General features: G+C 46.2%; 2 protein-coding genes and 1 pseudogene across 2 annotated transcripts; 2 read left to right on the plus strand and 1 right to left on the minus strand.

The window, feature by feature from the left end:
* Positions 1-924: 924 nt before the first annotated feature.
* Positions 925-6,910, plus strand: LOC149280712 (N-alpha-acetyltransferase 50). The gene is made up of 5 exons (XM_089500127.1): positions 925-932; positions 4,796-4,932; positions 5,319-5,438; positions 5,623-5,689; positions 6,739-6,910. Exons 1-5 carry the CDS (start codon positions 925-927, stop codon positions 6,908-6,910), a joined length of 504 nt encoding a protein of 167 aa, XP_089356253.1.
* Positions 6,911-13,714: 6,804 nt separating this feature from the next.
* LOC149280713 (basic helix-loop-helix domain-containing protein USF3-like) lies at positions 13,715-21,706 on the plus strand. Its single transcript, XM_089500128.1, has 5 exons — positions 13,715-13,761; positions 13,856-13,884; positions 14,617-14,699; positions 15,277-15,373; positions 15,501-21,706. The coding sequence occupies exons 1-5, from the start codon at positions 13,715-13,717 to the stop codon at positions 21,704-21,706; spliced, it is 6,462 nt and encodes a 2,153-aa protein (XP_089356254.1).
* A 3,757-nt stretch (positions 21,707-25,463) lies between these two features.
* The window catches only part of LOC149280714 (SID1 transmembrane family member 1-like), a 33,398-nt pseudogene continuing 32,681 nt past the window's right edge, over positions 25,464-26,180 (minus strand).

A 26,180-nucleotide genomic window follows, 5' to 3' on the forward strand; every position in this document is an offset into this window, starting at 1 on the left:
CTAGTCATGGTGGACGCCTGGCTGAGCATCATGGGAATTGTAGTTGTGGAACGATCTGGGACAGTTTGTGACGCATCATGATTTATAGATAATATATATGAATGTGAAAGGAAACCTCGTCAGATATAAACAGACGTTAAATGAAAGTATCACTGGTTTCATGGGGAAGGAAAGTACCGTATTTAATAGAATGGATAGGTGGGGCTATGACGTCATTAAAAATAACTCTAATGACATGCACAGCAAATCAACAGCTGACCGTTAGCTCTGTGACACTCGCCCGGCAGAATGTGTGTTTGGCAGCCGTAAAGCGATACAGGAGCCAATCGCTTCAGGATGGACGCTGGTGATTGGCGGGACACGGAGATCCAAACGCAAGAGAAACTATGCAACTCTAAAGCAGACTGTATTGCAGGCGCTACTCTTGTTTGCGTTTAGAAACAGTTCTGCATTAAAAAATATACGCTTTACGGAACGAGCGCCTGTTTAAAATTAGAAGCGATGCTTTCCTCGCTGAGCTCGTTTTCTCGGGCGTTTTGAGCTCTGCGCGGCCACAGCAATTCCTCCATGGGCGTTGCTGGGTGGCAGGCGCTGTGCGCGTGCGCATCTTACCATACGCACGCGCGGTGTGTGCTTTCCGGGCTTAGGCGGTCTCTGATTGGCGGGTACAGTGTGCATGCGCAGTCGTTCTCCCGGCTCGGGGCCTTGGCGCCATTCGGCAGGCAGAGTTGAAGCGCGTGCGTGCGGGCCGGTCACGTGTTGCAGGTGGGGAGGGCAGTTGAGAGTGTGAGCCAAAGTGACCTGAGAGCGGGGGGCATTATCTGCCCGGGCTGGGGCAGCACCGAGACCCCCGGATCCAGCGGCCGCCGCGGAACCTCAGAACGACTGTCACACAGTGTGGCCCCCACAGGACAGCCTGCAGACATGAAGGGGTGAGCCAGCAGGGGTGGCAGGGACCACACGACACTGACATTACGCTAGACCTCCGCACACGCCGCCCGCACCGCACACTGTCACGCACTATGAGTGACACAGAACACGCCGACGCGCACATGTATTCACTAAAGAGTCTGAGCGGAACCTCCATCTAACAGCACGTTATGCGTGAGCCGGGCCCTGTATAATGTATAGTTAAATCAGTGAGCCGTGCCCTGTATAATGTATAGTTGAGTCAGCGAGCCGGCCCCCTGTATAATGTATAGCTAAATCAGGGAGTCTGCTCCTGTATAATGTATAGATAAATCCTTGAGCTGGTCCCTGTATAATGTATAGATAAATCAGTGACCTGCCCCCTGTATAATGTATAGTTAAATCAGTGAGCCGTGCCCTGTATAATGTATAGTTGAGTCAGCGAGCCGGCCCCCTGTATAATGTATAGCTAAATCAGGGAGTCTGCTCCTGTATAATGTATAGATAAATCCTTGAGCTGGTCCCTGTATAATGTATAGATAAATCAGTGACCCGGCCCCCTGTATAATGTATAGATAAATCAGCGAGCCGGCCCCCTGTATAATGTATAGATAAATCAGCGAGCCGGCCACCTGTATAATGTATAGATAAATCAGTGAGCCTCCCCTGTATAATGTATAGATAAATCAGTGAGCCTCCCCTGTATAATGTATGGTTAAATCAGCGAGCTGGCTCCCTGTATAATGTATAGTTAGATCGGGGTATGATGTATGGTAAGGTGTGTATTTGAGCCGGCCCGGTACAATGTATAGTTAAATCCGCGACCTGGCCGCTCCACTTTGCAGTCGGTATATCTGTCGGCGCAGTGTTGCAGATAATGCCCTGAGCGATTCTTCTTGCTGTTGGTTGTAATGGCACTAAAATCGACCGCCGTCAAACACATAAAGCTTTTCCGATTTATTACACGGCCCCTCGGAGGTTATCCCTCAGGCTGGCCCACGGGGAAAGCGTCCGGCCGCTGTCTGCGCTGTATGTTCGCGTGTTGGAGCCGTGTTAAACTTGTGTGTTTTAGTGGCTTCCCGGGTTGCGGATATAAAATATTTGGGAGCTGCGGGGAGCGTCTTCATCTCCTTTGGTGTTTTAGTTGGTGTCAGACTATAACAGAAACATAGAATGTGACGGTGGATAAGAGCCCCTGCCGGGGGCCGCTTGCTGTATTGTTGCCCCTGCCGGGGTGCCCTGCTCTGCTGGGTCCGAGGGGACGGGGACCGTCACCCTGTCTGCTTCTAAATAATATATATAAATGGGACCGGTGTGTAAATGTCACGGCCAGGCTGTCTCTTTACGACCGCGTCGTCACGGTGAGTGTCCCGCGTTGAACTCGGCAACGCTAGAGATCCGGCGAGTGGCCCCCTGATGGCCACACTGGGGAGAAAGGAGGGCAACAAGGCAGAGAGATGTGCGAGACACGCTTTCCTCTTTAGTAAAGAAATCGGCCGTTTTTGCACTTTTAGAAAATACGGATTTGAGCAATTTATGTTCCCTGGTAATTTAAGATTTAGGTTTTCCTTACATTTTAAAGGTGAAAAACGTGAATAATCGGATCTTAAATCAGATGTTTGGGATATTTCCATCAGCCGACTTCTCCGTGTCTCTTTGGTTTAGCGCTCGCTATCGATGCCGCTCGCAGAGACGGAGTATTTGCCGGCGGGCCGGTCGCGTTCGGCCGTCTGATTGCTTCTGTCTATCCCCTTGTTTTGTTATATACTCATTATGTCCCATTTAGCCCGTGTACAGTGCTACGGAATATGATGGTGCTGTGAATATGATGATGCTTCCTGCATCCTGACAGTCTGAGCACCGAGCTATGACATCATTTCTCAGCTCTGCTGTTTGGGGGACGATACTGTACACCAGGGGCCTGCGTCCTGTTGATGAGGTCGGGGGTCTCGCAGCGCACAGAGAACCAACATAGGTTAGAATTGAAACTAAGAGGGATTTAACCCTTTGGATTCTACCGGCTGGTAAATGCTGAGCCGGAGGCTTTTGGGTTGTTATACTCCGTTTCAGACATCTGGTTATATTTGGGGTTTTGGAGGTGCTGCCCGCATGATGTCAGACCCCAGCGTCCCATATATTTCTAACGCAGCCATCCTAGGGCCAGAGGGTGATCTCCGGGCGATGCGAGTTAACAAAAAGCGCACAAAGAGCAGCGGGTGGCAGCGCTCGAGGTCCGGCGGGTGGCCCCTGATGGCTGTGCTGGGAGTGGGGAGGCGGGGGGGGGGGAGCAATAAGGCAGAGAGCTGTGCGAGACACAGTGCTAGTAAAATGCAGGCGCCAGGCAGCTGGCTTTAATCTATTCTCCATAGGCGCAGGGGTGAGAACTGCCAGGGCATTGCTTGAAGGTAATTAAAGGGTTAAGGGCCACATGATAGACCTGAAGGGCTGTTCCACACACAAGTAAAATTTCTGACACTTCCCACACTGTTACACTGTAGCAGATCGCCTGCATAAACTTCTAAGTAGCACTCTGTTTCCGTGGCAACGGCCTGTCTAGCTTTTGCATCATGTGACACTTAAGCGTTCCCTGAAAAATGGAACCTGAACAGAATGGGGCAGGAGAAAAGCGCCTGCTTGGCCGTGGCATGTGGGCGGCTGGGGCTCTATCGCCTGCACGGGTCGTAGAACGAATCCCAGTTGTAGTTTCTATAGCAATGCAGAATCGGCTGCCTTTACAGGTTGGTTACTCTCATTGAAGACCCCGCGAGGCACGATGATTTATCTCCCACCCACGCCGTGCGCGATTACAGAAGATAAGACGCTCCAGCCGTCGTATGGTGGGTGCACGGCCACTTTAGTTCGTCTCGTCTTAGATTCAGGAGCAGCGGGCCTGTATTGTATGCGTTTACATTCCCTCACTGTATTAGCCTCTACCACCTCTGCAGTGAGGCTGTTCCACGTATCTACCATTTTTATTTATTTATTTATTTATATAGAAAGACTTGTTTGTGACTTGACTCCTCGCAGCTGATTTTTTTGCCCGGCTTTGATAAGGACCTGCTGGTTAAACTTAGTACAGAGATAGCGGTAAAAATAACTTAATGGAGGGACCCGCGAAGGGATCTGTCTGAGGGCAGCGCGTTCCTGCTCGCTGTGGTCGGCGGGGTATTTATAGCTGTGAGTAATCCGGTCCTTGCAGGAATCTGGCGAGTATGAAATACTTCTCCCGAGCTCCACATTTAGACGCTGGCAGACCGAAGCCGGGGAGATGCCAGACAGCCCTGTAACCCACTCGGATTCCCGACTACACGGCCTTTCAGACACTTCCCCCGTCATATATCCCTGGGGGGGGGGTAATGTACATCGAGGTGAGGCGGGGGGGGGGGAGCTTTTCGCGAGAGCCCGATGGACAATTCAGACTAAATGTGGAGCAGTTGCCGTGGAAACCAGGGATTCTGTTGATTTCTGTACATTGGAAACTTCACAACGGTTATAAAATTGTTTGCCATTACCACCTTTATTCCTTAGCTTTGTATTGAATGCACTTATTCCCTCGGGGGGGTTATATTATCGGGTAATTTCCCCATCGGCCGGCACAGGGGGTCCGCGGGGGAGGGGGGTTGCTCATTTGAAGCCACGGCTTGTTTGATTTTTCTCCTCTCCTTCGTTGGGGTTTTCAGACTGCCCCCCCCCCATTCGGTGCCCGTATCTATACTATATGTGGAATCCTATAGAATAACGTTGGCTTTCCGTCGCCCGTGACAACATGATGGAATGTCAGGGGTTTAGCGTATCGCCTACAGCATGCGTCGCCCGTCGCGGATCCATCAGTGCCGAGTCCCGATGTCCGCCGCGTGATATTTCATTGCCTTCTCCTTTGTTCCAGTAGCCGAATCGAGTTGGGAGACGTGACGCCGCATAACATAAAGCAGCTGAAGCGGCTGAACCAGGTGATCTTTCCCGTGAGCTACAATGACAAGTTCTACAAGGATGTGTTGGAGGTCGGGGAGCTCGCTAAACTCGGTGAGGAGCTCCTTACTGTCAGACTGCATGCGTGTAACACGCCGAGCACGCCCTGCCCCGAAACAAGTCACGACACAACGCGGGATACAGGCTTCTGTCACTTCTGCTGGGAGGCTGTTCTACTTATCTACTACCCTCTCAGTAAAGTGACAAAAAACTCTTTAGCCATTGCATTTTTTTAAAGGAAGCTTTTTAGGTTTCAAGTAATTTGCTGGAAGTTGGCTTTATTGCGGCCGAGCGCTGCTGCCTTTCTATACAACGCAGATAACTTTCTTGTTACGTTTCCTGATGGGAACGAGTTTTCATCCCTAATTTTCTCTGTTGCCTGAATAACGCCCAGACGGGTCACTCGGTCGCTGACTCCTTGTTTTCCGTCCTACCCGCAGCATATTTCAACGACATTGCAGTTGGTGCCGTGTGCTGCCGAGTCGACCATTCGCAGAACCAGAAGCGGCTCTACATCATGACTCTAGGCTGTCTGGCTCCGTATCGCAGACTAGGAATAGGTAAGAGCGATGGGTTCACCCCCCCCCCCCCCTCCGGCGTGCCGAGGAGTACTGAAGCGATATAATGGCAGCCCGTCGTAAGTTTTGCCCGGCCCCTCGCGCTTGCCCCCGGCCCCTCGGTGTTACTGTTTGGGAGATATAAGAAAGCATATATTTGCACGCTCTTGTTTTTTTGTCTCAACAGGAACAAAAATGTTGAACCACGTCTTGAACATTTGTGAAAAAGACGGCACCTTCGACAACATCTATCTGTAAGATCACGCCTCCTTTACGTAATAATATAAAATAAATGATGAAAATATCTTCCCGCCTTGAGCCTGTCCGTAGAAACCTCCCGGGGTTATGTGCCATTAAAAGGTTTGGGGTCACTTCGCTGTTTTCTTGGTAAACAAGGACATTTCTGGCTGTAACATAACAACGAAAAGGATTTCTAACCATGATTTATCCTTTTAAACTTAAACTTGGATCAGCGAAAAAAACGTGCCATTGGGACACAGGAGTGATGGGAGTGATAAAGGGCCATTGGAACACAGGAGTGATAAAGGGCCATTGGGACACAGGAGTGATGGGAGTGATAAAGGGCCATTGGGACACAGGAGTGATGGGAGTGATAAAGGGCCATTGGGACACAGGAGTGATGGGAGTGATAAAGGGCCGTTGGGACACAGGAGTGATGGGAGTGATAAAGGCCTCTGTGCGCCTATGAAGAGATTCTATTAAAAATCAGCCGTTTCCAGCTACAATAGTCATTTACAGCATTAACCCCGTCTGCGCTGGATTTCTGATCAATTTCATGTTACTTTAATGGACAAATTTGCTTTTGTTTCATAAACAAGATTTCTGAATGACCCCACACTTTTTACTGGAAGTTTGTAGAGTGCTTTATGCCAACATTGCACAAATACCTGAACTCGTCTCGCGGAGGAGACAGCATGTAAAGAGTGATCGATACACCAAGGGTCTTGGATGATTTAGATGCTTGTGGATATGAGTAAGAACCTGTTGGTCTTGAAAGTTAGTGTGACTAGTTAACCAGTCAAACCATGACTCACTGAGCCAGACCACAATATCACATCCCTTCAGTTACAACTTTGCTGTTTGTTTATCCTTTATTATATATATATATATATATATATCTATATATATAATATAACTTCCCATGATTCCCTCGTGTAATATAATGTATGTATTAATATTTTTAACAAGTGTTCATTTCTCTTACATTATTATATTAAATTTATTTATTTTACCACTAGTACTACTTTTTTCATAGCATTTTCCTTTTTTTGGATTATTTTAGGCACGTCCAGATCAGCAACGAATCAGCCATAGACTTCTACAGAAAGTTTGGCTTTGAGATTATCGAAACCAAGAAAAATTATTACAAGAGGATAGAGCCCGCGGACGCCCACGTTCTGCAGAAAAACCTGAAGGTCTCGTCTCCCGGCCAGAACACGGACGCGCAAAACTGAGAGGGAACCCCACAGACACTTCTCTCTCTCGCACTCGCTCGCCGCCAAATCCGGGAAGAGACCCGTCGAGTTAACTCGCCCCGTACACTTCTATCTCTTCTTCCTTCTCCACTTCCAAAATACAAATAATAAATAAAATGATATGCTTCTTGCGAGCGCCGTACGCCGTCTGTCACACACTCTGTCGGGCTGAACTCTGAAATGTTTTCCCCATTTGCGGAGATCCTAAAAGTAAAAGGTGTTGGGAGGGGGAGGGGGGGGCACCGTATGGATTTCTCTTGGCTTTTCGACATGTTTTTCCTTTTGTTTGAGAGAGTTGAGTGGCTTCTATTAGTCTGGAATAGTCTTTAAATAAAATCAAATTTCTTTTTAGCATTCGCTTTCTAACCTCACTTGATTCTTTGAAAGGAAATGTCGTTTTAAGGCCAATTTGTGTTTTTATATAATATATATATATTTATCTCAATATGGAAAAATGAAATGGAAGCATAGAACCTGCTGGCAGATCGGCCCCCGTCTAGTCGCCCCTTTCTCCTGTAAAGACTCGAGCCTTAATCGCTGGTCTCCTCTTAGATTCGACCTCTGACCCTCTAGTGTTAGATTCTGTTTTTTTGGGGGGTTTTTTTTTGCTTCTTTGAATTAAACTTTAAATGTGTCTCTCTTCTACACCTAACCTCTCACAAAATACAATAAATTACAATTACTGGTTCCCCCATATCAGGAGCACACTATAGCAAGGTATCTAATATAGAAAACCGAAGATCAAAAAAACTGATCTGCGAAGCTAAACGTTCTCACACCTCTTGTGGTGGTCTCCGGTGTTTGGAGCTCTGCCAGGTCACGGCACTTCCGCCTTGGGAGGTGCTGGTTGGCAGATACCTCAGCGCGTGCGCAAAGCGTTCGTTCCGGGCTCTGGTTCGTGCGGACACAGTACGCATGCGCGGTTTGCTTTCCGTGCTTGGGGTCCTTGGCGCCATTCTGCAGCCTAAGTTGGGGCGCCTGCGTGCGGGCCGGTCACGTGCTGCAGGTGGGGAGGGCTATGGAGAGTGAACCGAAGTGACCTGAGTGCCGGGGGGGCAGTATCTGGCCGGGCTGAGGCAACACCGAGACTCCCGGATCCAGCGGCCGCCGCGGAGCCTCAGAACGACTGTCACACAGTGTGGCCCCCACAGGATAGCCTGCAGACATGAAGAGGTGAGCCGGCCGGGGTCAGCAACTGCACGGCATCACACACCATAACACTGCACCACACAGCATGACAACACACAACACAGCATGACAACACACAACATAACACCACACGACACTGCACCATAACACTACAGCATAACACCACACAACACCACACCGCACTACAGCGCGACACTACACTACATAGCATGGTACTGCACGACACAACACAGCACAGGCATTACACTGCACCACACAGCATATCACGAGCTCTGCACACTAACATTACCCTACTAACACTAACACAACACTAACATTACCCTACTAACACTAACACAACACTAACATTACCCTACTAACACTAACACAACACTAACATTACCCTACTAACACTAACACAACACTAACATTACCCTACTAACACTAACACAACACTAACATTACCCTACTAACACTAACACAACACTAACATTACCCTACTAACACTACACAACACAACACTAACATTACCCTACTAACACTACACAACACAACACTAACATTACCCTACTAACACTACACAACACAACACTAACATTACCCCAATAACACTACACAACACAACACTAACATTACCCTACTAACACTACACAACACAACACTAACATTACCCCAATAACACTACACAACACAACACTGACATTACCCTACTAACACTACACAACACTAACATTACCCTACTAACACTACACAACACAACACTAACATTACCCTACTAACACTACACAACACAACACTAACATTACCCCAATAACACTACACAACACAACACTGACATTACCCTACTAACACTACACAACACAACACTGACATTACCCTACTAACACTAACACAACACTAACATTACCCTACTAACACTAACACAACACTAACATTACCCTACTAACACTACACAACACAACACTAACATTACCCTACTAACACTACACAACACAACACTAACATTACCCCAATAACACTACACAACACAACACTAACATTACCCTACTAACACTACACAACACAACACTAACATTACCCCAATAACACTACACAACACAACACTGACATTACCCTACTAACACTACACAACACTAACATTACCCTACTAACACTACACAACACAACACTAACATTACCCTACTAACACTACACAACACAACACTAACATTACCCCAATAACACTACACAACACTGACATTACCCTACTAACACTACACAACACAACACTGACATTACCCTACTAACACTACACAACACTAACATTACCCTACTAACACTACACAACACAACACTAACATTACCCTACTAACACTACACAACACTAACATTACTCTACTAACACTACACAACACAACACTAACATTACCCCAATAACACTACACAACACAACACTAACATTACCCTACTAACACTACACAACACAACACTAACATTACCCCAATAACACTACACAACACAACACTGACATTACCCTACTAACACTACACAACACTAACATTACCCTACTAACACTACACAACACAACACTAACATTACCCTACTAACACTACACAACACAACACTAACATTACCCCAATAACACTACACAACACAACACTGACATTACCCTACTAACACTACACAACACTGACATTACCCTACTAACACTACACAACACAACACTGACATTACCCTACTAACACTACACAACACTAACATTACCCTACTAACACTACACAACACAACACTAACATTACCCTACTAACACTACACAACACTAACATTACTCTACTAACACTACACAACACAACACTGACATTACCCCAATAACACTACACTACACAACACTGACATTACCCCAATAACACTACAGAACACAACACTGACATTACCCCAACACCAACACTACACAACACTAACATTACCCTAATAACACCAACACTACACAACACTAACATTACCCTAATAACACCAACACTACACAACACTAACATTACCCTAATAACACTAACACTACACAACACTAACATTACCCTAATAACACTAACACTACACAACACTAACATTACCCTAATAACACTAACACAACACAACACTAACATTACCCTAATAACACTAACACTACACAACACTAACATTACCCTAATAACACCAACACTACACAACACTAACATTACCCTAATAACACTAACACGACACCGCACAACACTGACATAACCCTAATACTACACAACACTTACACTACACTAAACAATACTGACATTACCCTAACACTAACACTACACAACACTAACATTACCCCAATAACACCACACAACACTGACATTACCCTAATAACACTAACACTACACAACACTAACATTACCCTAATAACACCAACACTACACAACACTAACATTACCCTAATAACACTAACACTACACAACACTAACATTACCCTAATAACACTAACATTACCCTAATAACACTAACACTACACAACACTAACATTACCCTAATAACACCAACACTACACAACACTAACATTACCCTAATAACACTAACACGACACCGCACAACACTGACATAACCCTAATACTACACAACACTTACACTACACTAAACAATACTGACATTACCCTAACACTAACACTACACAACACTAACATTACCCCAATAACAACACCACACAACACTGACATTACCCTAATAACACTAACACTACACAACACTAACATTACCCCAATAACAACAACACCACACAACACTAACATTACCCTACTAACACTACACAACACAACACAACACTGACATTACCCAATAACACTACAGAACACAACACTGACATTACCCCAATAACACTACAGAACACATCACTGACATTACCCTAATAACACTAACACTACACGACACTGACATTACCCTAATAACACTAACACTATCACAACACTAACATTACCCTAATAACACTACACAACACAACACTAACATTACCCTAATAACACTAACACAACACTAACATTACCCTAATAACACTAACACAACACTAACATTACCCTAATAACACTAACACAACACTAACATTACCCTAATAACACTAACACAACACTAACATTACCCTAATAACACTAACACAACACAACACTAACATTACCCTAATAACACTAACACTACACAACACTAACATTACCCTAATAACACTAACACTACACAACACTAACATTACCCTAATAACACTAACACTACACAACACTAACATTACCCTAATAACACTAAACCTACACAACACTAACATTACCCTAATAACACCAACACTACACAACACTAACATTACCCTAATAACACCAACACTACACAACACTAACATTACCCTAATAACACTAACACAACACTAACATTACCCTAATAACACTAACATTACCCTAATAACACCAACACTACACAACACTAACATTACCCTAATAACACTAACACAACACTAACATTACCCTAATAACACCACCACACAACACTAACACAACACAACACTAACATTACCCTAATAACACTAACACAACACAACACTAACATTACCCTAATAACACTAACATTACCCTAATAACACTAACACAACACAACACTAACATTACCCTAATAACACCAACACTACACAACACTAACACAACACAACACTAACATTACCCTAATAACACTAACACTACACCACACTGAAATTACCCTAATAATACCACACAACACTTACACTACACGACACAGTGATGACACTCCCCCAAATAACGCTGACGCTATAAATCGGCGGTAAAATAACAACTTTGACACTACCCTGAACGACACTGCGCTGTCATCACTCTCAATACACAGCTCCGTCCTTATTGTGTAGAACACCGTGACGCACGCCGACACCACTCCGTGCTGCTTATTAACCCTTTGTTATTGTTTGCAGCGTCGGTGTGACGGGCGTCTGTGATGAAAGGACTTCTTCTGACCGGGTCTCTGCCGTCATCTACCGGCTGGAGCTGAGCGGCTCGCTCTGAAAGCTAATCCCGGATCTGCGAGGTGTGTGTTTATTATCCCGCGTCAGAGGATAGGTACGCCACGCGTTGCCGCGCAGGCCGGGGGCTGTTTCTGAGCTTGGGAAGGGGGCTCTCGATAAACCCAATTATTAAAAAAAAATAAAAAATTACTTTTTTTCTATACCGCCAACAATTCCTCCTTACAGTCCCTACGTTCAAAGGGTCTGACAAAACTAGAACCCCCTGAGACGAATCGAAACCTTGGGTAATAAGGCCTCGGCTTGTGAGCTTACAATCTACAAATTATTACTGTATTCTTTCCTCTAAAGGGTTAATCAAACAAAGCAACGCAGACTTTTAACAAACGTTCGGTTTCTACAGAAGTTTCTCTGGCGCTCCGAAGAAGTTAGTGCTGTTGCTAGGAAACCAAGGCGTTCACCAAGTACCTCTTGTTCTTGAGACGCTCCGATGTGGAGTTGCTTGCGCGTTGGATGTTGTCTCGCTGCATTAGCGCTCTGTGTTCAGCTCACTTCCTCCTCATTCCCTGATACAAAGCAGAATTCGCAGTGTGTTTGATCCCGACGAGGTCGTCTCCCTTGTGGGGGGCCGGTTTATTCTAGGCTGCGTGGCATTGCATGGCAGTCGTGCATCGTTTTAGTGAAGGTGCGTCAGTCCGGCCCGCTAGAATACGGCGTGAAGGCTCAGAATACACAAATCAGTGGTTTTAATCAGTAATACGGGTTCATTAATTTATTGAGACTTAAGTGAAGTTATTGAGGTGAAACTGCAGCACCCCTGTCAGTAAACATACAATACCTTTTGGGCAGAAGTCTTACCATTTATTTTTATTAGCAGGGCCGCTTAAAAATAGCCTTTTAAAGATAGCGTGTCATTTTCTGTTTCGAAACAACAGTTTTATAAAATACATTGGGTTTTGGTGTCCTAATCACACAGAAACTTCCGTGCCGGCTTCTGAGAGCCTCCCGAAGGAGGACTTTATTAGCGCTTCCCGTAAATAATCATCTGAATGTGGTATCTGGCCTCTTAGTTGGAACCGCGTGAAATAAAACCTAGTGTTTAGCACCAAAAAAACAAAATATGCTCCTGTACAAAGTGCCACTGAGGGGCCACATCTTCCCGTGAGTTGTGTTTAGTTCACACTGGTGCCTTTTTTATTGCACTTTTTTGGTATTTTAAACACAAAAAACCCACCCGGTTACCTCTGCCATTCAGTGTCCCTTTTTGCTGAATTTGTGATGTGTTTATGTGAATTCCTGATATATCTTTTTTTTTTTCCTCCTCGTTTCCCGTGCAGTAGAATGAAGTATGGGGAGACTTTTCTGTTAGCACCGTACGAGGCGGCCGCCGGGGACCTGCTGAATCTGAGTATAGAGAAGTCCGGATACTCCCAGGCCCAGCTTTGGAGGTGAGTAGGATTTTCCGAGTGCAAACAGATCATGTAAAGTGTACTTCGCTGCGTGCACTGGTGTGTTTGCAGACATCTGGCGGGGGGGGGGGGGGTCTAGCTGATGCAGTCGGCTGCGCATACACAGCAGTTATATTAGCTTGTGTATAATTCATAGATTATTATTATTTGTTTCTGATTATGTGTCTTCTTGGTTAGCTGTCTCCGTGCGTAAGAATGCCGGAAATGACTCAGAACGAGACTCTTACGAAGACGCGGCACAGGTACATGAAAAGTTGCCATCCCTTGTTGGGTGTGTTTTTTGTTTGTTTTTTCCCGTTTTTTTCTATTGTCTACAATGTGTTCATTTTTTTATAGGAAGAAAAATAGAGAGAGTCACAATGAGGGTGAGTGTGATCCTCCATAGACGTAAGATCCAAGTCTGAATGCTGTAATGGCTGCTGTGATCCTGTCAGCTACCGATGTGCTGGAACTGTAAATTTATACCAATTTTAAATATCAGTCACTAGAACACCAGACAGTCACATAATGTATTGGTAACCGGTCATATGTGAACTTCCAGCAAAGGTGCATTTGTTCCCCCCATGCATAGGGGAGATGCATATGGACAAAAGTGCCGCGCATGCCTGTATACCAACTACAAGTCAGCTCAGACTCCCAAGAGTTTCATGCTATCTACCGAGACCCCCTTCCCGCACACATACGGGCCCTTAGACTTTGCTTTAAACACATAGGCAAATTCATTATATCGTTAGAGAATGTTCTAAACCCCAGCATCTGGATACTCACACAACTAAGTTCCTAGAAATAGCCAGTCAATCATATATTGTAATTATTTCCTGATTGCGCTAGGCTTTTGTGGACACCGGTAATTATTGTATTCACTAACAATATACTACTGTATATCACATGTCCCAGTGGTGATAAAAAAGTCTCGGCACAAGCACTTGGATCTCCGTACAAGGATTTATGAGAGATTCATAAGGATATAAGACAAGAACGTAATGTTTCCGGTACCTGTTCTGTGTGGTGAATTTTTGTACATTGTTGGGAACGTAAAATAACTTTTTTTCTGTCTTTTATCCCATACTCCCATCGCGTGATGAATGCTGCTACAGTGGAGAGACATAGGAAGAAAAAGATAAACTCTGGCATAAGTCGCATTGGGGATCTCATACCTTGTTCGCCAGCATTGAAGCAGGTATGTTTAGCTATTCACTCATATCTCATTAAAACTGGCTCATCATACGGTAAGTTTTGTTGAAATATGCCTAAGGCTAAGTTACAAGAAGGATTCCTTCTGGCGTTGGTTCCCTCGCTTGAGAAGTGATATCGGTATAATATCTAAATAGAGAATTGTTTTACAGAATCCCAATTTAAATGTCTGATTTCCTAATTTCCCAGGAATATAAGCAGAGCGGATTCCCCATTAAACAATTACATTTGTGAACTTTATTACCCACCGCACCTTATTGTTCTTAGATTCTGTCTGTCTGATTGTAAATTTGATTAACCTAATCAAAAAAGGTGGAAATACAGGGATTTAACAATTTCCCTGTTAAACGAGTGGCAGTTTTTCAGCGTTACAAAGGGTTCTCGGTCAGTAATTCTCTGACTGTGTGCTCAGGTCATCCACTGAATGTTGCCACTTCAGGCCTTTCTGATGTTAGTTGATGTAGGAAACATAATCCTGTAGGGCTTGAGGGGACGGGGACTATGTTATTAGCCATCGTTGTTGTCCTCATTGTCTGGTTGATGCTTTGTTTCTTCACCCCCAGAGTAAAAATATGATCTTGGAGCAGGCTTTCAAGTACATCACAGAACTCAAGAGACAAAACGATGAGCTCCTTCTTAACGGAGGTGACAAAGAACAAGGTGAGCCCTGTTTAAAAGGATTCCTACATAGCATGTTATCTAATAGTAATGCACTAGTGTTGGGTTAAAGAAGAGTAGGATCTGAAAACCAGGCTAAATTACTTAAGTTCTGATTTTGCATCTGCAGCTTGTGAGATAAGACGACTTAGGAAGCAACTGGCAGACATCCAGAAAGAAAATGCTCGCTACATAGAACTGCTGAAGAGCAACGATATCTGCCTGTACGATGACCCGACGCTGCATTGGAAAGGGAAAATGAGAAATGCCAAGGCTTCCTTTGTCGTTGCTGAGCCGGTCCAGAAACTTCCCCTCTGCTTGAACGGCACCCAGTTGAGTTCTTCTAACCACGGCCCCGCCATGCACGGGATCACGTTTAACATGGGACAGAATTTGCAAAAGCAAACGGCGAATGTTGTGCCCGTGCAAAGGACTTGCAGTTTGGTGACACCCGTCACTGTTTCCGGAGGGTACCCTTTAGGAAATAAACCCTGGCAGGCAAACGCAGTGATTGCGACTACGTCCGGGCTGCACCCACCTCTGTGTCTTCCCGTAACTGCCCAAGCGCCGAGCAATAACGACATCCCTGCGTCTAAAGGTGAGCAGAGCAGTCCTTTTGCTGGTTTTGCAGGCCAGTTGCAGTGCTCTTCTACCCAAACATCGCAAGCAGAAAACGGCGTGGCTAATCTTTCTGGACAACAGCAAGACTTGCCAAGGACTTCTGCGCTGCCCTCTACCAGCTTTCCACCCAGCTCCTCGCTCCTGTCTTCTGAAGTGCCACCGGTCCCTGCGGCTGACATAAGTTTACAAGAGGCTCAAAACCTTGCGCAAGGACAGAGTTCGGACCCCCCTGGCTGCGTTGAAACTGTGAAAGATGCTGTAAAAGAAATGCTCGCAAGCACGAACGCTGAGCCCGTTCCTGTAATAACCGTCGCGTCCTTAGAAAATTCACCCCAGGGTGAGTTTCTGACGTCTTCGGCTGTGGTCACGTTGACTGCCGCCCCTCTGGAGAGTAGCTGGTCCCTTTCTAGTTCTTTATCTGCTTCTGAGCAGAAAAACATAAGCAGCTTAACCAGGATCTCCTCCGATGGAAACACCCAAACCACATGGACGACGTTGCAGGTGGCAGGGAACACCGTTCAGCCTTTGAGTCAGACGTCCTCCACGGTCATCCCTATGCTGTTAACCGACCAACAGACGTTATCCAAAGAGGTCTTAAATAGGCAGGCAACGGCTTGCATAAACTTAAATAGCTTTCTGGCTTCAGAAGCCAAGCCTGTGGAGCAAGTAATGGTAAAAATGCCTTCTTGCCAGCAGGTACCAGTTCAGTCGTTAATACCCCAACCACAAGCAACGGCAAATATTCTTCCGCTTAATCCTCCGGTGCAAGTCATTCAGGTGGCGCAGCCTATCGGCCCTGCGATCAATCCTGCTCCGGGTAACCAAAACATCATATTCCTTCAGCCTCCGACACCAGCTCCTTGTCCACCTGTCCTACGTGCGGAAGTTTCCAAGCCAGCGATGGGGCAGCAGATCGTTATTATTCAAGCGCCTACTAACCAAACCCAGCTCCCCGTCATGTCTGCTCAGCCAGCACCTTCTGTCGTGTTGCCTCTTAATACAAGCAATCCTGTAGTCTGTACGTCAAACACCGTGCAACATTCTGTCACGCCGCAGACGGTTGGAGGAAAGCACCTTGTTCATATATTACCCAGACCCACGTCTGTACCGTCTAGCACCGTACAGCCATGCCCCGTGTCTACGAGCGCGTCGAACCAGCAGACGCCAACAATTTCTCTAAACGGACATTTGTTTGCATTGCAGCCGGTAACTCCTTCAGCTGGTACTTCCAACCAAGCCCCGATGCAAATCATCCAACCGACTACCAGCGAAGATCCCAACACTAACGTGGCTCTCAACGCCTTTGGTGCTTTGGCCAGCCTCAGTCAAAGCATCTCCCAGATGGCAGGGCAAAGCTGCGTGCAATTCTCAGTGAACCCTCCAACGGTTTCTTTAACGGGGGCTTCTGCACCGGTTAATTGCGTCTCTGTTGCTGGAGCCGGTATTTCTGCAGCGACCACCGCTAGCTCACAAGCGTTACCGCTGCCCTCTACTCCTACAAAGCTCATTCCCGTAAAGCCTGTCGGAGCGACACCGTCTAACGTCAAAGCCAAAAAGGCACCTAAGAAGCCCAGCGTTAAGAAGACAGCTGCCAAGAAAGAGCCTGTTGTGTCCGTTAAATCTGATTCTTTAACTCCAAAGCAGCAGCCAAGTTCTGAGAACCCCACGCAGGCAGGAGATACAGCCGGGCTAGTAACATCGACTAACGTAGAACCCGACAAGCTTGATGCTTCAGGTGGTCATTCTAATAACATGATGGTTGGTGAAACAGGACCTTTGATGGTATTAAACCCCAGCGAGGAAGCCATCATGCTTACTGAAGAGCAGTTTTCCACGGAGTTTCCAAGTACAGAAACCTGCGTAAGCGGAGAAGAACAAATACCCCATTCCGAGGCAGCGGAGGTCTTTAATTCTTGCGTTCCGACCAGCGATTCCACCGTGACACCTGCCGGTAATCTTGTTCAGGGCTCTGTGGCGGTTGGCTTATCGCAGGATCAAACCACCTTGCAGACAGCTGAAACATCTGATGCTGCTGTTCATAAACCCTGCCTTGCCGAAGAGGATCCTCCGAGTTTAACGGCTACTCATCTGCTGGAAGTACAGATTTTGTCAGATGATCCAAAAGAGAGTTCTCCATCTTCTCTAAAATTAGACGGTAAAGAAGCTGCCGGCTCAGAGCTGCTAAACAGAAAAGCAAAGTCGAAAGAAATTCCGGCTACCGAGCAGATCGGCTCGGACGTTCTGCTTTTGAACACCTCGAGTGGCCACTCCGCGCAGCCATGCGTGTCCGAACACGAGGTCGCCGTCAGCAGTTCTTGCGTTAACAGACAGACGGACTCTCCTCTGTCCACAAGCTCCGGGAGTAGCCGTAATTTTTCGGTGGCATCTATGTTGCCGGATACGAGTAGAGAAGACGTTATCGTGACAGCGGTGCCTTCGTTTAATGGTTCTGCGTTTGCGGAACAGAGCGATATTGTGGCTGTGGCTGCCAGCGTTATCTTTGACCAAGAAGCCGTGACAAAAGGGAGCGCGAGATTTCAGGCAGAGGCCGGGCGTGCGGTTTCAAGGGATATGGAGTGTGAAGTTTTATCGGGCGACTGTAGACACCCCTACAAGTCCCAAACGACAAAGGAAAACCTTGTTCAAGTTCCGACGGTGGCCAACTGTTTTAACCCTGTTGCTTGTGCGCCTCTTCCCAGTGGCGGTCGGTTGGAGGAGAAAAATTGTCCTGTGGGAATCAACAGCACAAATCTCTCTCTGCAAATATCAACGTCTCATTCCCAAACCGGGACCAGTCTTAGTATAAATAATTTAATACATCAGTCCAATGTCAACCACTCCGCCACCAACTGTGCAAATGTTTCACAGCCGTCTGATCAAGTTGCCCTGTCTACAGCCTCTAATACAGGTAGCAACACCTACGAAAACCAGTCCTCAGCGTTGTCTAATTACTCTCCAGAGCAGCTACAGACCTTACGGGCCACCGTCATGCAAGTGACCCAGGCCTCGGACTCCCTTTTAAAACACGACGAGGGTAGGAAAGAGGCCAGCAAGCGCTGCGCCCACGAGGATGGGTTGCTTTCCGCAGCCAAGCGCCAAAAGCAGTGTCAGCCTCACGCTCGCCACGAAAGCTTACAGCCACAGGACAGCCTTTCAGAGCAAAACAACATGTTGGTGTGCCGAGTCCCTACCAATGCCACCCCAACCGTCTCCTCCAGTAGCCAAAGCCACGCAGATGGGCTCTCTACCCTCTTCCCACCCAATAGCTTTGTAAACACAAACCTGAGACAGACGGACATGCGTTGCAGTTCTCAGCCTGCCGTTTCAGAACAAGGACAACTGAGCACCCAGCATCTCCAGCCTTTGCCGCAGCTTACAGCTAACCAGCAGGTATCCCACTTACATAACAGCAACCCGTACCTAAAGCAGCAGCAGCAGCATCAGGGCGGCCTTTTACGAGAGCAGCACCACTTGTATCAGCAGCACCACGTCGTGCACGCTGACAACGGTATCCACTCGCAGTCCCATAACGTGCAACAGCAAAGACTCATCCAGCACGACGCGCAGATGCAAAAGAAGCGGGGGACGGTGCCGAGCGGACAGGCCACGAGGTTGTCTTTACAGCAGAAACATCAGCTTTCCGACCAAAATCGACAAAAGAGCAGCCAGCAGCACGGCCACCACCAGCAGATCCAGCAGCAGAGGGCTCCTCACTTCGGGTCTTCACAGGTAGATAAGACCTGTGAAAACAACGGACAGGGCCGGACCCATCACCCGCAGACCCTCGTAAACCAGGAGATCCTTCACCAGCATCAGCAAGACGTCAACAACAGACCACAAGGGCCGGTCGTTTCTTCGGAACATTTGACCGGCCACAGCCAAGTCCAAAGACTCATGACCTCGAGGTCTTTAGAGCAGCAGATGGTTTCTCAGGCCAGTATTGTTTCCAGGCCCACAAACATGACTTGCGCCCCGCATAGGCAGGAGAGAAACAGAGTTTCTAGTTATTCCGCGGAAGCCCTCATCGGCAAGAGCACGTCGAGTTCTGAGCAGAGAATGGGCATTGCGGCTCAAAGGTTGCCCGACCAGCTTGAAATGAGAAAGTACATGGATGTTTCCCGAAACAAAAGTTTATCTGTTCATAACATGCAGAGCCGCATGGCCATGGAACATCCTGTGAACGACGGTCAGCATCTCCCTGATTGTCAGACGTTTAAGACGGGCAGCTCCAACCAACAGCAATCGGGAGGCTTTGAGGGACAGACTTCAAGAAATAACGAAGCTAATACAGTCTCTTCCATGAGGGGTATGCAGTCACAAGCCTATAGGATTAGTCAAAATCCCAATTCGGCCATGGATCGGCAAAAACACTTACCGTATCAGCCGGTCCAAGAAGTACCGATCACAAACGCTGTTCAGATTCGGGAGAACGAAAATTTGTGTCACCAAAGCTTTATGCAGAGTCTGCTAACCCCGCTCATCGGAGAGCAGATCGGCTCGAGTCAGAGATCGATACCGGGTCATCAGCGGTCGCAGTATAATCCATCCTCCGGCATCGAGTACAGCTGCTCTCCGGCGCGTGACTCTATCCATCTCCGAAGAGATAACGATGGGCCAGGCCGGGAGAGCTGTGACCTGGCTATGGGACAGGTGACCTCTAGAAATAATTCTTTAAGTATCCCGTTTTCTTCTTCGGGAGATATTCAAGGCAGGAACACGAGCCCCCATTCCTCAATGCAGAAGTTAAATGTCATGCGGCAGACGGACAGCCATGGGTCAAAGAACCATTTGAATATTCAGGTGTCCATTAACATGCACGGAGTGGTTCATCCATCCATACCCCATCAACCGGGCGCCCATGGAAACGTTGACCAGCGACAGACCATTCGACACGGGAATCCTCCAATAGCCCAACGCTCGCGGCATCCTTTACAAGAAGAAGCGGACTCTAAAAGAAATCGGTCCGGGAACCAAAGACACGGCAATGTGTTCGATCCCGCCCTTCCCCACCTTCCCCTCGCTGGCCCTGGCAGTATGATTATCGGGCGCCAGCAGTCCGTCAATGAAAAGAGGACCGGCATCGTCCGCTTCATGCCAGACGGCCCTCAAGTAACCAGTGACAACCCCACCGCGGACCAGCACTCGCTGACCCAAAACTTTGGATTCCCTTTTATTCCTGAAGGGTCAATGAACCCGCCAATAAATGCGAACCCGTCTTTCATCCCCCCTGTCACGCAGGCTGCTGCCACCCGCACCCCGGCCTTAATCCCTGTTGATCCCCAGAACACCCTTCCGTCCTTCTATCCTTCTTACTCCCCGGCACATCCGAGCTTGGCCAACGACATCACCATCCCTTACTTCTCCAACCAAATGTTTCCGAACCCTAGCACAGAAAAACCCAGCGGAGCGGGATTAAACAACCGCTTTGGATCCATCCTGTCTCCTCCGCGGCCCGTCGGCTTCTCGCAGACCACGTTCCCTCTTCTTCCGGACATGACGCCGATGCACATGACCAACCCGTCCCACCTGTCCAACTTCAACCTGACTTCTCTGTTTCCGGAGATCGCCACGGCCCTCCCGGCAGAGGCCTCAGCCATGTCTCCTCTCCTCTCCATCTCTCACTCTTCAAACTCGGAATCTTCTAAGCAGTCGTCTAACCGGCCGGCTCATAACATAAGCCATATTCTGGGCCACGATTCCAGCTCCGCTGTATAAAGTCATTAAAAAAAACCTTCTTGTTTAGATCGAGAACGTTCCGTGTTGTCTCTAAAGGTCCGATTTGCTTGGCTTTCTGTTCATGGTCTCCGATATCGCCGGCAAATCCAAGGAGAGCTGCAACTTTTTAATTTATTTCATTTACAGATCAAGTTGATGGTTATTTTATAGTTTGCGTTGTACTTGCCATGATTTTATTTAGCTGGTATGAAGCTACAGCTTTGCCATTTGATGCGATACACCTTCAAAAATACTCGCCCTCCCGTTAATTTGCTTTGCAGACATGGACACTACATATATATATAATATATATCATATTATATACATATATATCATATAAATATTTTAACGCAGCTTGTCGCGGTTTTTTTTTTTTTTATCAAACTATATGTAAAAAATTTTATTTTTTTTTCCCCCTGATCATTATAATCGTAGGTAATTTATACATACCGGGGGCTGTTCACATACAAAACCCCACCAAAACTTACCCTTTCCCCTCGGATCATGATGTTTTTTTCTTTCTTCCTTCTTAACGGTTATGTTACTCGGCCACCAAAAATATTCCAAACTCTAGATACATTTATTTATCTCGATATATAATAGTCATTTGCACTAAAACACTGTGGAATATGATGTCAGTTTTTGTCATTATTTGGTGTTCTTTGTCCCTCTCCTTGTGGATTTCCAGCATTTTTACACAAAACATCCATCGTGTTGTAGAAGTTCCCGCTCTCCGAACATATAACCGTCCCAGACGGTCTCAATAAAGTAGGGTTTTGGGCTCCGATGTCTGAGATCGACGCTGATCTTTATTATTGATCGAGATCCAGATTTACCAAAGGTCCAGCGGTGCTGGTTTAATATTCTCTACGTGAACACAAGTGCCTCTCGAGTAAGACCCCCCGAATAGCCTGCTGTGTTAGGGCACCGGAGGGCCGTGTTTCGGTACATAGGTCTAGTTTGCTGGAAGCGGCCCCCGTGGCTGTAATCCCGGTGTGAGCGCGTGTCTCTGAGTGTAAATGAACCATGGCAGCTTCCGCTCGTTTGGTCTTTAAGCATTTTATCGCATTCGCTGTGTAGCAGTCGCGCTCTGGCCCGATTCTCCCTGTCCTCGTCTTACGGTTCTGTGTTAAACGTGTTGTAAACGTGTTGCTGTCTCTGCTGACGGCTCGTTAGCTGATGGGTTTGTAGCCGTGTGAGACATTAGCACGAGCCTTATGCAAAAACCAATTCTTTTTCTCTTGGTCTTCCGCTACAGTGTAACAGACAGACTATCCCGGGGCCGCTGTAGTCCACGTGGTTTAAATCCCGGCCGGTTGGCGGCATTCAGTGGCACTTTTGGCTTGTTTTTGTCCAGTATCTGTAGAATTTGTGTTTTGTCCCCGAAGGTTTTTCCTCGATTGTCTTGGATGTTACTTAAGTCCCAGGCGGAGGTTCTGTGAACATACGGTGCGTTCGCAGCCTCCGTGTCCTGTATGTACATGCTGTAAACATGTTTGTAAATAGCTCGAAGACGTGTTACTGTAAATACTCTGTACAGCCCTTTATACTCCGATTTGGGGTAAATGAATTGCTTTCACACTATTCTGTTTGAGGGATTTTCGGGAAACATAAAATTTTTTATAACAAGTGTTTTTGATCTCGGAAAACGGTTTCATTCTATTTTTTTTTATTTAATGTAACATTCTGGGTTGTAATAAAATTATTTGTAAAGATTTAAACATATTTTATTAATAAAAATTCTCTTGCACTTTCTTCTCCGGCATTTCTTGCTGACGTGTCGTCTTTCCTCTTCTGTTAAGTTTTCCGAAATGATAAAAACAGGTTAAATGAGGGAATTTTGAACTTTATGTTAAAATACTGCATTTAATTATCTTTATGCGTTAATGTTTGGCCTGGGCCTGCTTTACATTTGTTTGCCAGATAAAAATGATCCAGAAAGACTAAGCGATCGCTGTGTGTCCAGCTTGGGGAGGGAAGAGAGAGAGAGAGGGGATGCGAGGGAAGAGAGAGAGAGGGGATGCGAGGGAAGAGAGAGAGAGGGGATGCGAGGGAAGAGAGAGAGAGGGGATGCAAAGGATTTAAAAACAGATTTACTAAAAGGACGGGAGGGAATTTATTTCATAGGAGGAGAAAAGTTACAATAAGAGACCGGAATCTAACGCTAGAGGATCAGAGACTGAGATGGAACAGAAGGAAGTTTTACTTTACTGAGAGGGTGGTAGATAAGTGGAACAGCCTCCCAGCAGAAGCAGTGGAGGGTAATACAGTGAGGGAATTTAAACGTGCAGAAAAAAATATAGCAGACAGAACCAGGACCCCCGTGTGAACGTTCCAAATTTTATTAAGACGGCACCAAAGCAAAACACGACACTGGGCCCTGGACCTCTTTCTAGTTCACTTTGTTCTGAGAATACGGATTTTCGGCTGATTCCACCGCTTAGAAAATCATCTAAAAGCGTCTGTGCGCCGCCGCCGTATCTTACTTTCCCTCCACCGTCCAGCAACAGAGTGACCAAAATTACAATAATGATTCGTTTTCTGTGCTTTTAAAAATGGCGTTTAATACACATAGAATTCCACTGACCCAATCCGTGTGTTTTCGGTGCGTAAAATACTAAGTTTAACCCGTTTTGTCTGGAAATTGCAGACATGCTCTGGATTAAGAGACATAAAATAAACGTGGAAATCAACGATATCAGTGGCAGCGAATGAAATGCCCCGCGAGCTCCTCACCGGCTTACGTCTGGAATTTGGGGTTAATAAAGGCAAAATGTGTGGCTTGTTAATTCAGTTTGTTTTAAAGGAAATTGCCTGCATCACATGGAGATATTTGGGGCTTCCTGGGGTGCGGCGTTTTTAGGATATTTAGTGGAATTGGAAAAATTCCTAAAAAAATACGGCTTGACTTCTTGAAACGCAATAAAAGATACTGTGAGCTGGGCACCGCCGACTAAGTGGCACAAAAACCCCTCAAAAAGATTATGGTCAGATAATAATGGCACGAGTTACCGGGTAGGGAGTTAGCGCATCTACCCCGGGGGCATTAAAATGTGTTTGTCATGCACGGCGGGGGCTGCACTCCGGGCAAAACTGAGGGAGGTTGTGGGCTGCTGGCGAGATGAGGTTTTTAGGACAACGGGTTTTTTTTGTTTGTTTTTGTACTTTTTAGTAGACGACACGTTTAAAGTCACTAACCAGATCATGTCGGCCTGATTAAAAAGTTTAAATTTGTGGGATTCCGCACGATTGTAATGTTGGAGAATTAAAATACATAAATTTTTTTTTTCTTTTTAAAGGTCATTTTCCTCATTTTAGTAAAATTTCTTTTATATTATTTTCAGCTAAAATAATTTATATTAAGTTTCTGTGAAATGTATACCCAGGGGGAAAAAAAATTCTAAGAACACATTTAGAATATGAAATATATACAGAACTTAAAATATAAAATGAACCCCCCGGTTTTGTGTCCGTGCCGCACCAGGGTGGGGGGTGGTTGTTTGAGTGTCTTTTTTTGGCACAAATTGTGTATTTTGTAAGTAAGTGAAGCTCCGATACGTTGTTTTTTTCACAGGCAGCGTCACAGGTTTGTTCACTGGGTTTGCGGAAAGGCTTAACGGCTCCTTGCCGCTGGCGGCACATCCGGCACGTCTCCGGGGCCAAACGCCGTCCCCAGCACCGAGCGGCTCTCAGACCCTCAGGAGCCTCCGGGGATCCAAGAAAAAAAGAGACTCCGCTGGAGGAAATTCTCCCGGCCTTAAAACACCGGGATCTTATCTCTCCGCACCTCGTCCAGGTCGTCGTCGAGCGTGAGAAGAACCTGAAAAACATAAAAACCTTCTAAGAAAAAAATATATATTTATTACTCGCCCACAGGAGGTTCCGTGGAGGTGGATCTGGGAAGAAATCCCATCGCTATTTTCTATCAGAGTAAAAATCTTTTTTTTTTAAACCGGTTGTAGGTTTTGCCCCAAAATATCATGTTTTCAGGCAGCTGCACAGAACCAGCCCCGGGAATTAAAACCAGCCCCGGGAATACTTTCAGCGCAAACATGTGATGTCCCAGCCCCAATACTCTTTTGGTGAGAATAGAGACAAACGATGCATTTTTATATACACTAATGCTAACACACTCACTTTCACACACACATTCACGCATGCTGGGGGTTATATTACTGTATACAGCGCTGGGGGGTTATATTACTGTATACAGCGCTGGGGGGGTTATATTACTGTATACAGCGCTGGGGGGTTATATTACTGTATACAGCGCTGGGGGTTATATTATTGTATACAGCGCTGGGGGTTATATTACTGTATACAGCACTGGGGGGTTATATTACTGTATACAACACTGGGGGTGTTATATTACTGTATACAGCACTGGGGGTGTTATATTACTGTATACAGCACTGCGGGGTTATATTACTGTATACAGCGCTGGGGGGTTATATTACTGTATACAGCGCTGGGG

This window comes from Sceloporus occidentalis, unplaced genomic scaffold (assembly GCF_023333645.1).
Source record: "Sceloporus occidentalis isolate IW3139 unplaced genomic scaffold, rSceOcc1.0.p SCAF_148, whole genome shotgun sequence".
NCBI lineage: Eukaryota > Metazoa > Chordata > Lepidosauria > Squamata > Phrynosomatidae > Sceloporus > Sceloporus occidentalis.

Bases quoted from the DNA above. Each gene is read 5' to 3' on its own strand.
- LOC149280712 (XM_089500127.1), top strand. The intron at 5,439-5,622 runs GTAAGAGCGATG...TTGTCTCAACAG, and splicing joins GTATCGCAGACTAGGAATAG to GAACAAAAATGTTGAACCAC. The intron at 5,690-6,738 runs GTAAGATCACGC...GGATTATTTTAG, and splicing joins ACCTTCGACAACATCTATCT to GCACGTCCAGATCAGCAACG.
- LOC149280713 (XM_089500128.1), top strand. From the start codon at position 13,715: ATGCCGGAAATGACTCAGAACGAGACTCTTACGAAGACGCGGCACAG. The intron at 13,762-13,855 runs GTACATGAAAAG...ATTTTTTTATAG, and splicing joins CTTACGAAGACGCGGCACAG to GAAGAAAAATAGAGAGAGTC. The intron at 14,700-15,276 runs GTATGTTTAGCT...CTTCACCCCCAG, and splicing joins GTTCGCCAGCATTGAAGCAG to AGTAAAAATATGATCTTGGA.